Below are 15,138 nucleotides of genomic sequence, written 5' to 3'. Positions count from 1 at the left end.
TCATACCACACCTCCAAGACTCCAAATACTAGATTACGAAACAAATCTTACCAACTTCTGACTTCCTTTCACTCTCTGCGAACTTGGCCACAACGTCTGTTTGTATGTGGCGGAGGGAAGGTTGGTGTGATATATATATAGGCGGTTTAGTCGTCGGGCGCCATTGATCACTACAGTCACGTACATTGTTTAGGGGTGGTAAGAAAGGGATGCCTATATTGCAGGAGATGTAGTTCGTTCCTATGCGTGAGTCTGGTCATGGAATGTGTGGTACAACTAGCGGGGAAACAGAGTGTAGTCTTGTAATTTCTACCCAAGATTCAATATAGAATTATACAACATCTTGGGAAATGTAAGCACAGCGAAGAATTGTGGTGTTATATTACTTCTAGATTTTCAGTTAGTGAACGCGGACTCTTCGTGATGTCTTATAAAAAGTCGTGTTGGACCAACAGGGAACTTCAGACGAGTGTACGTTGGTTTGCGTTGTTATGAAAGTATGAAGTTCTAAATGGAAACGTCCCTTCTTCCTCAAAGAAACCACAACTTGTCTCTGTGACAAAGATCAATTGGTTAATGCTTTTAAGGTAAATAGTCTGTGTTTATTCTGAGAATCATACATTGCACATAAATAAAACCTTTAATATATGACCGTTAACCTTTTTAAACACGCCCGCGAAATGTCATAAGGGAAGAAATAAAATTTATCTTATGTCTAAATCTAAGAATAAGACTTTTAAACGAACTTCAACTATCATCTGCTTTTTCTGAAACAATCTTAATGGTGAAAGAGAACTAATCCGTCTATGAGGCGGTAACACTTCTTACGTGTACAGGACATGCTTGCTTCGAATTTCAGCCGAGTCCGAGATTTTCCAAAAAAAAAATTTCGTTATGTCTTACGGTTTGGTCGTAATTTTACAAATTCCACTATAGAAATAATTATTCTTCACACAGAACTCAAGATTCATTGTCAAATAAGAATTTTTACTCTTAAATGGTGATAGTCTATCAATACTGTACGTACCGTACACTTCGTTCAGTACTAGTACTGATATTTCCGATACACTCCCCTAATAACGCGGTTTCCCTGTAACGCTGGTTTATCACTGTCCCTCCGCGACCCGCGTTATGGTGGGGTTGTACTGTATTTAAGAAAAGGTAGTACCTTATCCTTCGCGTAAAAGAATTCGTATAAACACACATACAGGTTTCTCATAAACGGCCTTATTGAACACTTGTTTTCATGTGATTATGCAATTAATGAGCAAGGATTTTATGTGTAAATAACATTGTTACTTATGGCCATTATTTCGTGTCATCTTGTCGTGAGACGACATTTTGTGGTGTGCCGTCATGTGTCCAACAAAGTAGGGTTTGCCATGAACCAAGAAATGTTGCGGGACTGAACTAGGCCGAGGTAGCTAAGAAATAACGCGTACTATTTTGGCTCCCGGGTTACAACCCTCGATACACTTGGGACGAGAGACTATCTATTCGAGAGCCGGTCTCGACGTGTTGTCTAACTAACTAGATGGCTTACCGAACCCGAAGGTACATCACCGAATTAACCAAAGCCCTCCACCGGACCCTGTCTCCTTCAACTCCTATCTCCCATAGATCCCGCCTGAGATTATTCTCCCATCTACGTCTAGGTCTCTCCAGCGGTCTCTTTCCCTCAGGCTTCCCGATGCACACCTCTTGTCCCATCCATGTGCGCTACATGCCCAGACCATCTCATTCTTCTCGACTTAATCACCCTCACAATACTGGGGGAGGAGTACAGATTTTTAAGCTCATCATTATGCAGTTTCCTCCACGCCCCATCGTCTTCTCTCCTAGGCCCAAATATCCTCCTCAACACCCGATTCTCAAACACCTGCAATCTGTGTTCCTCCCTGAGAGTGAGAGACCATGTTTCGCACCCATACAAAACAACAGGCAAGATTATTGTTTTGTATACTTTAATTTTCAGGTTCTTAGAACTCAGACGGGAAGACAAAATATTTTGAACTGAGAAGTAGCAAGCATTTCATGAATTTAATCTCCTCCTAACTTCCTCATGAGTGTCATTTTCATTTGTTGTTGTTGTTCCCAAATATTTGAACTTTGTAACCCTTTCAAAGGATTTATTAGCCACCCTAAGATAATTTTGCCCGCCTGTCTTCTGATGACGAGATACTAACATGTACTTAGTTTTTTCTGAATTTACTTCCAGCCCCACTTGTCTACCAGCCTCTAGTAAAACTTCTGCGTTCCTCTTTATTGTATTTATATCGTCCCCCAATAAATTAACATCATCAGCATATGCCAATAGCTGATGTGTCCCATTCAATTGCAAACCCTCCTGCCTACCTTGGACCTTCCTGATGGCGTATTCTAGTTAAAGAGCAAGGGAGACAAAGCATCTCCATGTTTTAGACCGTTCTTGATGAGGAATGTCTCAGATACATATTTACCTACTCGAATTTTGCTACAGGTTTCATTTAAGCACATTTTTATTAGACTCACTAGCTTCTTTGGTATACCAAATTCAATAAGAATATTATATAGCACTTCTCTCTTCACAGAGTCATGGGTTTTTTTGAAATCTATAAATAACTGATGTACGGTCCCACCGAACTCCAATTTTTTCTCTAGTATCTGACGAATGCAAAAGATCTGATCAATCGTTGATCTGTTTCGTCTGAACCCACACTGATGATCCCCAATAATTTCATTCGCATATGGGGTTAATCTTGCCAAAAGAATGTTGGATAGAATTTTGTATGAGGTTGATAGCAGCGATATTCCTCGGTAATTACCACACTCAGTCTCGTCCCCCTTCTTATGAATAGGAATAATTATGGATTCCTTCCATTGTTGTGGCATCTCTTCCTTATCCCAAATTAACTGAATAAGCTTATGGATCCTCATATGCAACCCTCTGCCACCTGCTTTAATTAATTCTGTTGGAATCTGATCAATTCCTGGAGATTTATAACTTTTCAACGTCCCAATGGCCAGTTCAACTTCATCTAAGCTAGGTTCTGGCACCAACAGTTCAGCTGCATGTATTTAATAGGTCTAATATCACTAGTCTCATGAACATTTAAGAGCTCGCTCACCGCTGCGAAAACTTCAAATCTCGCCCTGAAAATGGAGGCTGTATGACCACCGAACTTTACTTTTATACCCTTTAAATGGAATGGTAACTATACGTACCACCTACTCCAACAATCAGTAACACTTGTCTTTATGGGTTTTGTGTGGTTCTCGCCGTAATCAGCGGTCAATTTCTTAAACAGCGTTAGCCAGTTGATCTTTGTAATGGTGAAGTGAAGTGTTTTCTTCGCGGTACGGACTGGATTCTTAAATATCATTCAAGGATTCATTCGCTAACAGCATTCTGACATTTCTTTCAATTCATCAATGTACTTCAAATTAACTTCTTTTACAGAATTAAATTCTTCAAGATTATTATAATTTTCCTTCAACTGTTTAATGTGCCTGAGTTCAGTGTTATTCAGGGAACAGGTGGTCATGGAAGGGGGAGGGGCTGTGCCCCTGTCACTAGCACGTTTTCAACTCATGTTTCGTAAATACGTAACTAACTGTAAATAAATTTAGGTTATGTTTACATATTCTACGAAAACGTTGACTTCGACCATTGTCCACGTTTAATATGTGTATTTGGCTTCAGGAAAGGTGTATCCACTGAAGATGCAGCCTTCAAGCTAACAGACAATGTGCTTAAATCTATTAACCAAAAAATGCATGTTCGAAGATTTTTTTTGTAATTTAGCAAAAGCTTTCGACTGTGTAAATCACGAAATTTTTGTCGGATAGATTGCATTTTTATGGCATTCAAGGAATAGCAGCGGAATGGTTCGGATCCTATTTAACAGATTGAAGTAAAATCAACTAAAAACAATCAAAATTATTTCTTAAACTGGGGAACAATAAAACATGGAGTTCCCCAAGGATCAATTTTAGGGCCCTTGCTTTTTATAATATACACAAATTACCTTCCTCCAACAATAAAAACAATAAATACTTTAACAGAACCCATAATATTTTCTGACGACACAAGCGTCATAATTTCAAATAAAAATTTTGATGATTTCTGTTCAACATCAAACATAGTTCTGTCTCATAAGAGTAGATGGTTTACTGTCAACAAGCTAGTCCTAAATCTAATAAAATTTATAACAAATAACTCACCACAATGTGCTTTAAGTATTGGTTATAGTGGGAAGTATATACAAGAGTCAATAAACACAAAATTCTTGGGTTTGCAAATTGATAATCACCTAAATTGGACTAATCATATTGATAAACTGATACCTAAGTTAAGTGGCGCATGTTACGCAGTTAGATCTCTGTTGCATGTCAGCAACGCCGACACACTCAGATCAGTATATTTTGCACATTTCCACGTTTTAATGAAATATGGAATAATTTTGGGGGGAAATTCATCAAACATCAAAAAGATATTCACTTTACAAAAGAAAATTGTTAGGTTATCGGCTGGTGTAAAACCTAGGAATTCATGTAGAAGTCTATTTAAGAGATTAGAGATCTTAGCTCTTCCATGTGAATACATATTCTCATTAATGAACTTTATTGTAAATAACCAAGAACTCTTTCAAACTAATTCTGCTATACACAGTGTCAACACAAGGAATAAAAATCAGCTTCATAGACCAATTGCCAACCTCTCATGCTTTCAGAAGAGTGCATATTATGCAGGGATCCAAATTTTCAACAGTCTACCATCAAATCTCTCAAGTCTTGTAAATAAAAAGGCACAATTTAAACCAGCATTGAAGAGATACTTAATTACACACTCCTTTTACTGTGTCGATGAATTCCTAATGTCTACAAGTAAGTCGTAATTTATCCTTTGTATTTTTGTGACATTTATATGACTTGTATTTGTATAACATGTATTGTATTATTATGACTTATTCTACATTCTATTGTCATCTGACTGTCTTATGGATCCATGGAATGTAATAAAGATGCATGTATGTATGTATGTCCAATCAGGATAATACTTGGGAGGGTGGTTTGGCATTAGATGTGTTTGTGTATGAGTAAGTGGCAGTACAGAACAGATTTATTTATTTTCATATCTTGGACCCCCATTAAATTACTTTAATAACCAAATTACAGTCTACTAGTGAAGGGAAAAGGTTGTCAGATCTAAAACTTCTTGACGATGGTGAAGAGTCAATTGAATAAAAATTTTCTTGGATATTATCCATCGTCTAGTAAATATAAAACGTAAAACGACGTTTCGGAGATGGGACTCTATCTCCGTCTTCAGGTTCCTACTCAGTTGGGTCCCACTAGATAGAGCTAATCCCTATCTCCGGACGTCGTTTTACGTTTTATATTTACTAGACGATGGATAATATCCAAGGAAATTTTTATTCAATTGGAAAAGGTTGTGTTGTGTTTTGGAAAAAAACACTTATATAAGAGCGTGTGCGAATTCAATAGAACAATTTGCGCGGTCTTAGATTTATTTGCTGTGCTCCCATCTGAAACATGAATTCCTGCATTTACCCCAGTCAGGCAGAGAGGCCATTGGCAAATATATCTGGGGACAATGCCACAGAACGTCTGCATATATAATAAGATTCTCCGCATCATTTCCTATAATTGTGATCTGAACATGGCACAATATAGCATATACTTGAAGACGGCCGTCTTCCGGGTTGTTGCGCCGTGCAGTCTGGTAGAAGTTTACTGACGTTTCAGAGGTCCTTGCTGCCTCCATTATCAGGGCGATAGGTTACTCATAAAAAACAACCCAGACTCACTGCCGTAAAAACCTCAAATCCTACATAGCATATGGTTAGGTTAGTATGAAATGTGTATTTGTCTATATAATGATGCATTATCAAATCCACTATATTTACTGCATTTACTTAAAAGATATCAATACAATAAAATGAGGTGATACATGATTTTCTCTGCACAAAAAGGTTCACATTTCAGAAAAAAAAATTGAACGGGGAGGGGGGGGAATGTACTAAAAAAGATGCTCTCCATATACGTGTAATTTTATGGAAGCTCTAATTTTATGTTTTCAAGCTAATTTATTCTTTTAAAATATCCATCGAAGCACAATATTATATCTGGATGAATTACTTTGTATTAGCAGATTTTTGAAATGTATGACTAAGTGATAAATCTCTCACATGTATAGAATTATAGTATCCTTTAAAGCAGAACACATTTTGTCAACCGAATATTAGTAATTTTAATCTCTGTTATCGTAACATGCTTGTATTCAATTCTTTGGATAAGTCGACATGACTGTAAGAGAACGATAGATAAAAACACTAACTTAAATCTTGAAGAATTCCGTATCTTTATATATTGTATGAGATTTTGATGATGATATTGGTTAATTATTAAATATTTAAGATTGTAGCACCTTATTGGATTGGGAGAAGAAATGAAATTTTGTATTGACTTTATCTGTCCCTGCCCTTACAGATGGAGATACTCTATTTCAACAAGCAGATTTCTGTACTGAAAAAGACAGTCCAAGAATTGGGCCACATGCAGTTCCAGATATTTACAGAAGTAAGGTTTAATAGAAATAAACAGAAATCAGGATTTAATAAAAAAATATGCCTGTAGTCTGTATATAATTTCATTACATCGTCACACTCATAGCTGTAAATATGTTTGTATATCCTCCGATTTGTGAAGTAGATTCTACTTCACGTGTATTTTAGATTTAATTTGTAGTTTAAACAAGACCACTGTTTTTTTACAAAACCTGATGATACATATATATTTATATATTTTAAATCTTGTGTCCGTCTAATCACAATAAATTCTTATTAAATATTAAAATATTACAATAATTAACATTTAAAATATATCAAATGATGTTCTTTATCGAAATATTTGATTTACATTAGACCATAATTTTTCCACGACATGTTTCAGTTCCTAAAAGAACTATCTTCAGGTGAATATAATTATATAAAGATTCAAATTAATAATAACTTAAATACAATTTCTATATATTATTTTAGCGTACATTTTTATCAGATATCAAACGATGTTCTTTTCCAGATTTTATTCCATTTTAATAGCATACTCGATGTTGTTCTGTATATGTACATCATGCTCGATATGACTTTGGTGTTAATTATTGTAATATTTTAATAAGAATTTATTGTGATTAGACGGACAAGATTTAAAATATATATTTATTATATCACAATATGACGCAACTTTACCATCTCCTGATGATATATGTTTCTAGATTTTCCAAAGTACTCAATAAAATTATTCTTTTTTCCCCATTTCTGTTTGTTTGTTTGTTTGTTTGTTTGTTTCAAAACCCAGTGTCGTCATTAGTTTTCACAGGATCTAGCCATGACAAAACTTCCTCACAATAAGAGTGTTAACCACTTTCTTGTCAAATGTAATGTTCGTCTTCTGGACTGAGGCTTGTAAGTAGATTGTAACATTTTGGATTGACATACTTCCTCCATCTTCCAGGGTGAAGTGAAGATAGATGCAGTATCTTTTACCAGTGTGTCCACGTCCACCTACTTACAAGTTTAATCGACATTGAAACTCAGAAGACAAACACTGACATCTTGTCATGAGAACCTCAGGTCTCATTTGAAATTTGTCTTAATTATTTGATGATGTTAATAATTTTTCTGAAAGGGGAAGCTGATGTACACGAGTATAACATACCTTTGAAGCAGAAGAAAAGAAAAGTCAATAATGAAGCAATCATGCAGTTTCAGCTTCAATATTTAAAAGCTGTAAATTTTGTAATATAGTAGAGTCAATCGAGACTATTAGTTTGAATGGAGTACAGTACATAAATTTTGTAAATCAACCTTCACCCAAGTTATTAATTCAATACATCAAGTAACGTGAGTTGAAATAAACTGAAACTTCCTATATAATGCTGTATATGGAGGAAGACCAACAGGACTCTCAGAAAAGAAGAAGCCTGATATGACACTTTTACGCAATTTCAGTCAAATGGGCCTGAAATCTGCGCATCTTTTTAAACAGCCAAAAATAGAACATATTTGAAACAAATATGATGAAACAGACATTTACACATAATCAGTGTGCATGGTAAAATGCCCTCTTAAAACACATATACAATCAGGAAGGGGACAAGTCATATTTTATTTATAAAAAACTAATTGTTTAAAGATAACAAATTTCTTGTTGAGAGCATCCAATATCTGAGATGAAGGAAAAGCAGAGGGAAAGAAAGCCCAGTACCTTCTTCTGACTTTATTTCGTATGTGCCGCGACCAGTTGCATCGAAGCGTCTCCTTACAATTATATGGTCACCATATTGTTCTCTCTCGTAATTAAGGTGACCAGTATTCTTCAATGTCACTTCAATGGTAGCAGTGACGTTACCCTTCTTTATAAATTCTGGAAGAAACAGGAACAATTCTAAAATTCTGATACACACACTTAATCTTCCTTCCAATATCATATGAAATAAAATTAAAGTTTTGGACCAAATCCACTGTTCATTCAGTATTAGGTTAACTGAGAGGATCCTTCGCAATTCTCATGTTCTCTAATTCAGTCATTTGGGCTTGATGATATTAAACATCACGATCTTACAAAATTTACTTAATGGGTTGGCAATAAATACCATGGTATAATTTTTTTCATCAGTGCAGGAATGGTAAGTCATGGTAGGAGAATATCCAGCGCACAATATGCTGGATCTTCTCTGCCCCCTGAGTTACCAAGCTCACACATGTACACACTATGAATTATTTTATATAATCAGATTAAAGAAATTTAAAAACATAAATAATATGTACTGGGAAATTAGTTTTAAGGGAAGATAAGAGATGACAAATTTCAGTTCATTACCTGTGTAGACTGTACACTCAGACTTTTCAGACTGGACTAAATTCAAGCTGGATAAGCAAAGACTAAACCTATGACCTTAGCAACTTGTTACAATATGTTACCTTTCAAAGAGGTTCCTCTCTTAATAGCTCTTGGGTTACCTCCCAAACCAAGTACAAGAGCATAAACTATTGCAGTCTTGCCACTGCCATTCTTCCCAAAAACAAAATTACCTCTTCCGTTCAGACAAACCTCCAAGGATGAGTGGCACATGAAATTTGTTATGTATATTTTTTCAATGATCCCAGATTTTGGTTCCTGTAATGTCAATATTCTTTTAAAATAAAATTGCAGTAAACTCTACAAATGAGGCAAACTTGTCCCTGAGCACCAGAACCATGCTAGTTCAGTTGCAACACATCAATCACATCTATAATAATCAATCTTCAGGGGCTCCTATAATGTACAAAGTTCCACACTTTTCTGTCAATTCATGACACACAGATTGAAACTTCAATCTGCAGTACAACAAAAGTGGAACTCCAAGATCCAAATTCTTAAAATGTTCACACATGAATACACGACTTAGAAGAAACCCAGGCACCAAAACAAATATTTAGTAACATGGCAACCTGGTACATATTATAATTTATGCTCTGCGTGTGTAATCATGTGCCTATAAATAAGGACTCATATACAGTATATATTCACGCATGTACGCGCGCACACACCAGTTACATAGAACTCACATTTGAGGGGTGTCCACTAGAACTGGATTCGTCTCCGTCATCATCTTTTCGGAATTTAGAGGTGCTCGGTACATCGTCTGATTCTCGAACTCGCTCATCTCGACTGCCAGAGTTCTTTTGTTCAAGTGAAGCTCCTTTCACATTCATTTTTAAAGATGACCTACAGAATCAGAAACATGTGAGAACTACATCTTTACTTCTTAGATAATTTCATAAAAATGTAACAAACTTAATTTGACAGACTTCAACACAACTTACATGCGTAATACCTGTCTCATATAAACCGTACTTCTTGAATGAATTATCCTAGAAATAAGATAGAACTTTCTTTCTGCTGTTACGTCCTCCCTTACATCCAAACTAAGTAACCACATCTAAACAATTACTCATAAAACACACAAAATATGTAGCTTAAACTCAAATTTTAAATATTTCACGATACTGTATCACATCACTACTCGCTTACACAGGCCCCCACATGACTCAATTCTCATTCAGCTAGACACTAGATGTACGTAATTTTTAATAGGTCTTATTTCATAAGGAATTCAAGAATAAACAAATATGCAATTTCCACATTTACTTCTAGTCAATCAACATAATCTGGACATGTGAAGGCCAGAGTGAGCGAGCAATTTCGCATGAGATACGGGTCAAATGCCATTTTTAGATCAATGAAATCTAAAATCCTACAATGAGCTGGGTTTATGGCTTGAAATAGAAATCTAAGGAATTCACACTGAATTTCTTGGTAAACATCAATTTGGAAGGCACGTACTTGGAGGAGCTGGTAATTATATAATTCCCCGTGTTACATGATGGTGTTCGCTCGACTCGCCACCAAAGTCAATTTCCATTTATGCCTGTGTCCTGCCAGTGGTATCCTTACTTCAAACATGAGGTACACATTTCATATACCTCCAATGCGCGCTACATGTCTCCTCCATCAAGCCCTCCTAGATTTTATTATCATAACAATATTTTTGAATACGCTGGATACTACGTGCAGAACGTAAAGCCTTTGTGTTTGCATTTCTGTACAAAAAGTGCTCAAAATCGTTTATATCGAGGGGAAAGTATGGAATTTGACATAAACCGACCAGTCCAAAAAGGAAATATTAATTAACAAGAAACAGAACAAGGGGGAACAAATTACAAAATATTCTATCAACTGGTTTCAAGGCACACATTTCTTTCTACTCGGATCCCAAATACATCCATCCACACTCAATTCGACTCGAATGTAGAGAAGTTTACACAGCCCTGTTTTAGTTGCAAAGAATAACAACATACTAGGTCTCTCTTCACACACGAACATGTTTTGGTCATTTCAAATTACGTAACTTCAGTATCGCAAACCAGACAGCGTCGAATGACAGAATAATTAGTTAATAATTAACAGGAAAGTATTCAGGATGGACGGCCAGTGGCGTAGTTTAAGATACCATCCAGGCATCTTCCTGGAGATACTGAGGAAAATCATGAAATACCTCCATCAGAAAACATGGTCTTTGGGCTGAGAACAGAGCCTCACAAATACGAAACCCGAACTGTAATTATGTGACTGCGATGATGTTCTTTGTCACTGAACAAGTAGACCTATTTTCTATACGTGTTTGAGGATTCTTACGTTAGTTAGGGAAAATTGACTGCATAAAAACGTAACAAATGGCTGCTCAGTCAATATGTTCTTGAAGAAAGGTACATTTATCATTAATTATATTACAAAAATAACGTTATATAAATCAATAATGGACTGAATCGTTTCCTTGGCTTTATAAACTCGTCATTAAAGAAAAACTAAGATGATTTTGGTAAGATCTGAGTTCCCCACAGCGACGAGTATGATGATGAATTTTGCTTACAAAACATCTTGTTCATTCTCATAAGGTTCTTTTACATGCCATAAAACTATGACATGAGACCGCCGGCTTTACTTCCCCTCTGAAGGAAGTTTCATCATCCTTAAAAGTCCACCGACCTCGGCTGGGTTTGAACCCGTGAACCTTGGGTCCAGTGGCGAACACGCTAACCACAAGTCCACTGAGGGCAACTTAAAAGTACAATAGTCAAAACAAACAGGTAAGCAGATTAATACGGAGCAATCACATTATTACACATTATCAGACTTTCATCTCATCATGCTGACTTAAGAAGTAAGTAATGAATTCCCTATTTCTACCTGCTGACTCAGACGACTCCACCTTGATGTAATAGCCTCCACATCTGATTTCACTGTCTGTGACATGATGCCATCATCCACAAAATGACGTCCAATATCCTGGATCTTGGCCAGGCGAGCTTCTGGATGATTTCGAATGTAGTTTTCAACATCCTTCAAAAGAATTGCTAAATCATTTACTTTCACAAAAGATAAATGTAGCTATGGTGACTTCGAAAGCGATCCAGGAATGACACTTTTTAGGATATAAGCCAAAAGACCGATCATTTGCAGGAATTCCATAATCTTCAAACACAACTCCATATAAATTGTTTGTTCTTTAATGTGTTTACTCATCAAGGAGACGTGCAGAAGACTGAAATAAAAATGATAACCTTGCAAGCTATCCTGAAAGACCATTTCCTCAGAACTCACTCTGATCCATAAATTTCAACAAGAGATGTGAAAATGAATTTAAGCCAGTTCAGAACGTAACTGCTACATCGCTGCAAATATGGAGTCTTCTCAAAGGTTTCAAACTCAGTTATTCTGACCAAGGTTTTTTGTAGGTCTCCTAAGTATTTTCACATAAATGCAAGAAAACTGCCCTAAAGTAGACTCTCCCCTCAAAACTACCCTACTCCTATTCATTCAGTTACGACGGAAAAAATGTGTTAATGCCTGCACTCATCATCTTCAGAGTAAATAGTCTACATGCATTATCCTCAGAAGGTAAATTTCAGATTCACTGAATATGTAACATTTGAGGTTTCCACAGTGACAAATCCAAAGACAATGATCACTGGTAAACTTATACCAGACCACAGAAGACAGCCATCTTATGTCTGGTCATCTGACTTCGGTGATTTCCCTAATCGCTTCTCTAGTTTGTCCGACCAATCCATTTCTTGGGCAACCAAAGCCGATTAAGGAAAATTCTCATATTTTATTCAATTACAGAAATTTCAAAAAACAAAAACAGATGATAGCTGAAAATAAACTATAAACTCTTGCCTGACTTACAACATAACATAAAGTCACCTGGTAATTAAACAATATCTTACTATTAAATAACACACGTAACATTTATGCACACTGAGTGGAAACATAGTGAGTATGCATATACTGAAAAATGTGAAATAATTCAGCATCTGTGCATCAGTCACCAAGATCCAGTTATCATCTGACTTACTCATCACCCAGATGATGGAGGCTGCAAAGCATCTCAGCAATATTATGGTAAAATTAGGATGAGCGAAGAAACATAACCAGACTTTTCAGTAAGTTTGTTGAAGGAATCTGAGCAGTTGTAAGAAATGTGTGTCTTCCAAAACAATTCATCGAAGATCTCAATGGAAGCCCAGCGACACCAGAAACAAAAAGATCACAACATCAAAATGCTGATACGTTTTTCTAATTTCAACAGAAACATCCATTATAAAACTGTTAATATAAAAGTACATAAATCTAAACAGTTCTGTCAGTACAAAGTTCCTCTGTTACGGATGATGGCACAGTACAATCTGTTAAATCATTCTCCATAATTTCAAAATCACAGGATGTATCATTTAGAGGTTATGAATCTCGATGTAAGGTCATGTGTCATACTTGCAATTTATATTTCTTAAAAACTTGCAGAACATAAATCAAGTTCTGTATGAAATAAGAAATATCTTTGACAGAAGAAACAATTAGCAGACCTCAAATAGGTAAGTGGTTTCAAAAGTTCAAAAAAATAAAATGACTTTCATCGAAGATACTGAAATTTTACAGAAACCATCCAACAGTAAAGCAGATAAAAAGTTATACAAATTAGGGAACTTGTTTACAAATAAATCAGACATCTCACCAAATGTAAGTTAATAAGGATGGATTCTCATTCTGATACAAAATCTTAAGAACCAACATACTGCTGCAAAATTTGTCTCATCTGCTAACTTACAAGCAGAAGTAGAGTCAAGTCAATATGTCAAAACTCCTGGAAAACTTCAGAAAGGACCTTATTTCCTTTCCAAGAAAATCAGAAGTGATAAAACAATGGTTCATGGGTAACCCCAAAACAAATCTTCAAAATTAACAGGTCTAGTATGATGAATCATAAAAAAGGCCAGACGAGTTCACTCAAATGCAAGGAGCACGTAGAATGTCCTCCTCTTTTGATGTAAACAGAAATCTGTATTGGGAGTTTATTTCACATGAATATATAAGTTTTTCTAAATAAAATGTTGTGATTGCTTTCTTCACTACGATAATTTTCTGCTCACTCTGTTGTTTGTGCAGAAATTTCTGACAACCATTCTGGCTGTTGTGCATTTCTTAACATATTCCTCCGCATTTAGTATTGTGCGACTTTTCGTTCTTCCAAAAACTCAATTTAGAATTCAAAGCGAAAAGGTTTCGATGACATCAATGAAATAAAGGGGACAATCAAAGACTAGGTTTTTCAAAATTCCAAAGCAACTTACGAAATTACAGAAGCTCGGTATTTGCTGTAACAGGTATGAAAGGGTACTTCCAGACAGAACAGCATCGAATAGCCAATAAGTACTGAGATAAAATTTCAGTATGGAAATTTAACTTGTCACATCTCGTGACACTGGCTATTAATGAAACAATAGGAATGTGATTGCTCACAGCAACTGCAGGATACAGAATGCCGGATCTTAAATGTAACAAAGATAATAAATAATAAATATGAGGACAACATGAAAATAAATGGTTACAACATTTAGGAAGAATGCACGAGAACAGAATTCCAAAGCCACTTTATCAACATAAACCGAAGAGGAGAACAACCCAGGAATGCCTGAAAAAAATACAGAATAACTTTAATCCCTGTGCATGGGGCAGGCCAAAACTTAATCCATAATGTTGATGTTATTCATGATGAGACGAAACACCTTCGAAAACCAACGATTATAAAATTCAAGTTTTAGATCCTTTACAGTAACACATTCATAGAAACAGGCCAAATCTTTGGCAAGACGAGAGGACAGTGTTACTTTTGACAACTTATTCCTGTCCGAAAAAACAAATAACAGTATTCAAACATTTACCACAAGAAAAAAATCTTAAAGAAATTTAATTTTCAATCATCTGGAATAAATTCAGAGCCATGTGATTATAATAGAATTTGTCACAATATGTAAAGTCATAAGGGGCATAATTTAAAGCCGACCAATTCATTAAAGCTTGGTGAAAATAATATCTTTTTTCAGCCTATCTATCTAAATGCTGCTCTACAAACACAGAAATATGGACAACTGTCCCTCCCCTAAACTCGATCGGAGGTTAATTTTTCAATTGCCCTCGTAAAATGATTTCAGTTTCCAGAGTCAGCATCAGAAGCAGGGGATTTTGAATACA

The 15,138-nt window shown here is 35.8% G+C and overlaps 2 protein-coding genes across 19 annotated transcripts in view; one reads left to right on the top strand and one right to left on the bottom strand.

The window, feature by feature from the left end:
* Positions 1-209: 209 nt before the first annotated feature.
* LOC147871741 (uncharacterized) lies at positions 210-7,873 on the top strand. Of its 8 annotated transcripts, XM_087360209.1 has the most exons (4): positions 342-471; positions 4,713-4,866; positions 6,493-6,582; positions 7,516-7,873. In XM_087360209.1, the coding sequence occupies exons 1-4, from the start codon at positions 424-426 to the stop codon at positions 7,518-7,520; spliced, it is 297 nt and encodes a 98-aa protein (XP_087216335.1). In that variant the 5' UTR covers positions 342-423; the 3' UTR covers positions 7,521-7,873. The 8 variants fall into 8 exon arrangements, 3 of the variants coding, with proteins under 3 accessions (XP_087216335.1, XP_087216334.1, XP_087216336.1); XR_015538331.1 differs by lacking the exon at positions 7,516-7,873 and having other exon boundaries at positions 210-352; positions 4,713-5,177; positions 5,432-7,316; XM_087360208.1 differs by lacking the exon at positions 7,516-7,873 and having other exon boundaries at positions 6,493-7,316.
* Positions 6,600-15,138, bottom strand: part of LOC147871740 (structural maintenance of chromosomes protein 6-like) — a 23,420-nt gene continuing 14,881 nt past the window's right edge. For 9 of the 11 annotated variants that reach the window (XR_015538327.1, XR_015538328.1, XR_015538329.1 and 6 more), the window contains 4 exons: positions 11,794-11,946; positions 9,612-9,771; positions 8,985-9,180; positions 6,600-8,427 (listed from right to left, as the gene is read on the bottom strand). Coding sequence is in view for 7 of the 11 variants with exons in the window: in XM_087360205.1 (XP_087216331.1) it covers positions 8,183-8,427; positions 8,985-9,180; positions 9,612-9,758 (588 nt within the window). In the remaining 4 variants the exon portion in view is untranslated. Of the gene's footprint in view, positions 8,428-8,984; positions 9,181-9,611; positions 9,772-11,793; positions 11,947-12,964; positions 13,121-15,138 lie in introns of all 11 variants that reach the window. The other 2 variants (XM_087360201.1, XM_087360206.1) reach the window with 1 other exon arrangement.

Source organism: Zootermopsis nevadensis, unplaced genomic scaffold (assembly GCF_977971745.1).
Source record: "Zootermopsis nevadensis isolate Lab colony 2312 unplaced genomic scaffold, Znev_1.0 Znev_ptg000040l, whole genome shotgun sequence".
In the NCBI taxonomy this organism is placed as follows: Eukaryota; Metazoa; Arthropoda; class Insecta; order Blattodea; family Termopsidae; genus Zootermopsis; species Zootermopsis nevadensis.
The sequence above is the reverse complement of the archived record's forward strand: the minus strand, read 5'-3'. Positions and strand labels throughout refer to the sequence as shown.

What these genes read in the sequence shown, in the direction of transcription:
- LOC147871741 (XM_087360208.1), top strand. Translation starts at nt 424, where the DNA reads ATGTCTTATAAAAAGTCGTGTTGGACCAACAGGGAACTTCAGACGAGT. An exon ending in ACAGGGAACTTCAGACGAGT is followed by an intron (nt 472 to 4,712) that starts GTACGTTGGTTT and finishes TCATGCTTTCAG; the next exon opens with AAGAGTGCATATTATGCAGG. An exon ending in TGAATTCCTAATGTCTACAA is followed by an intron (nt 4,867 to 6,492) that starts GTAAGTCGTAAT and finishes CTGCCCTTACAG; the next exon opens with ATGGAGATACTCTATTTCAA.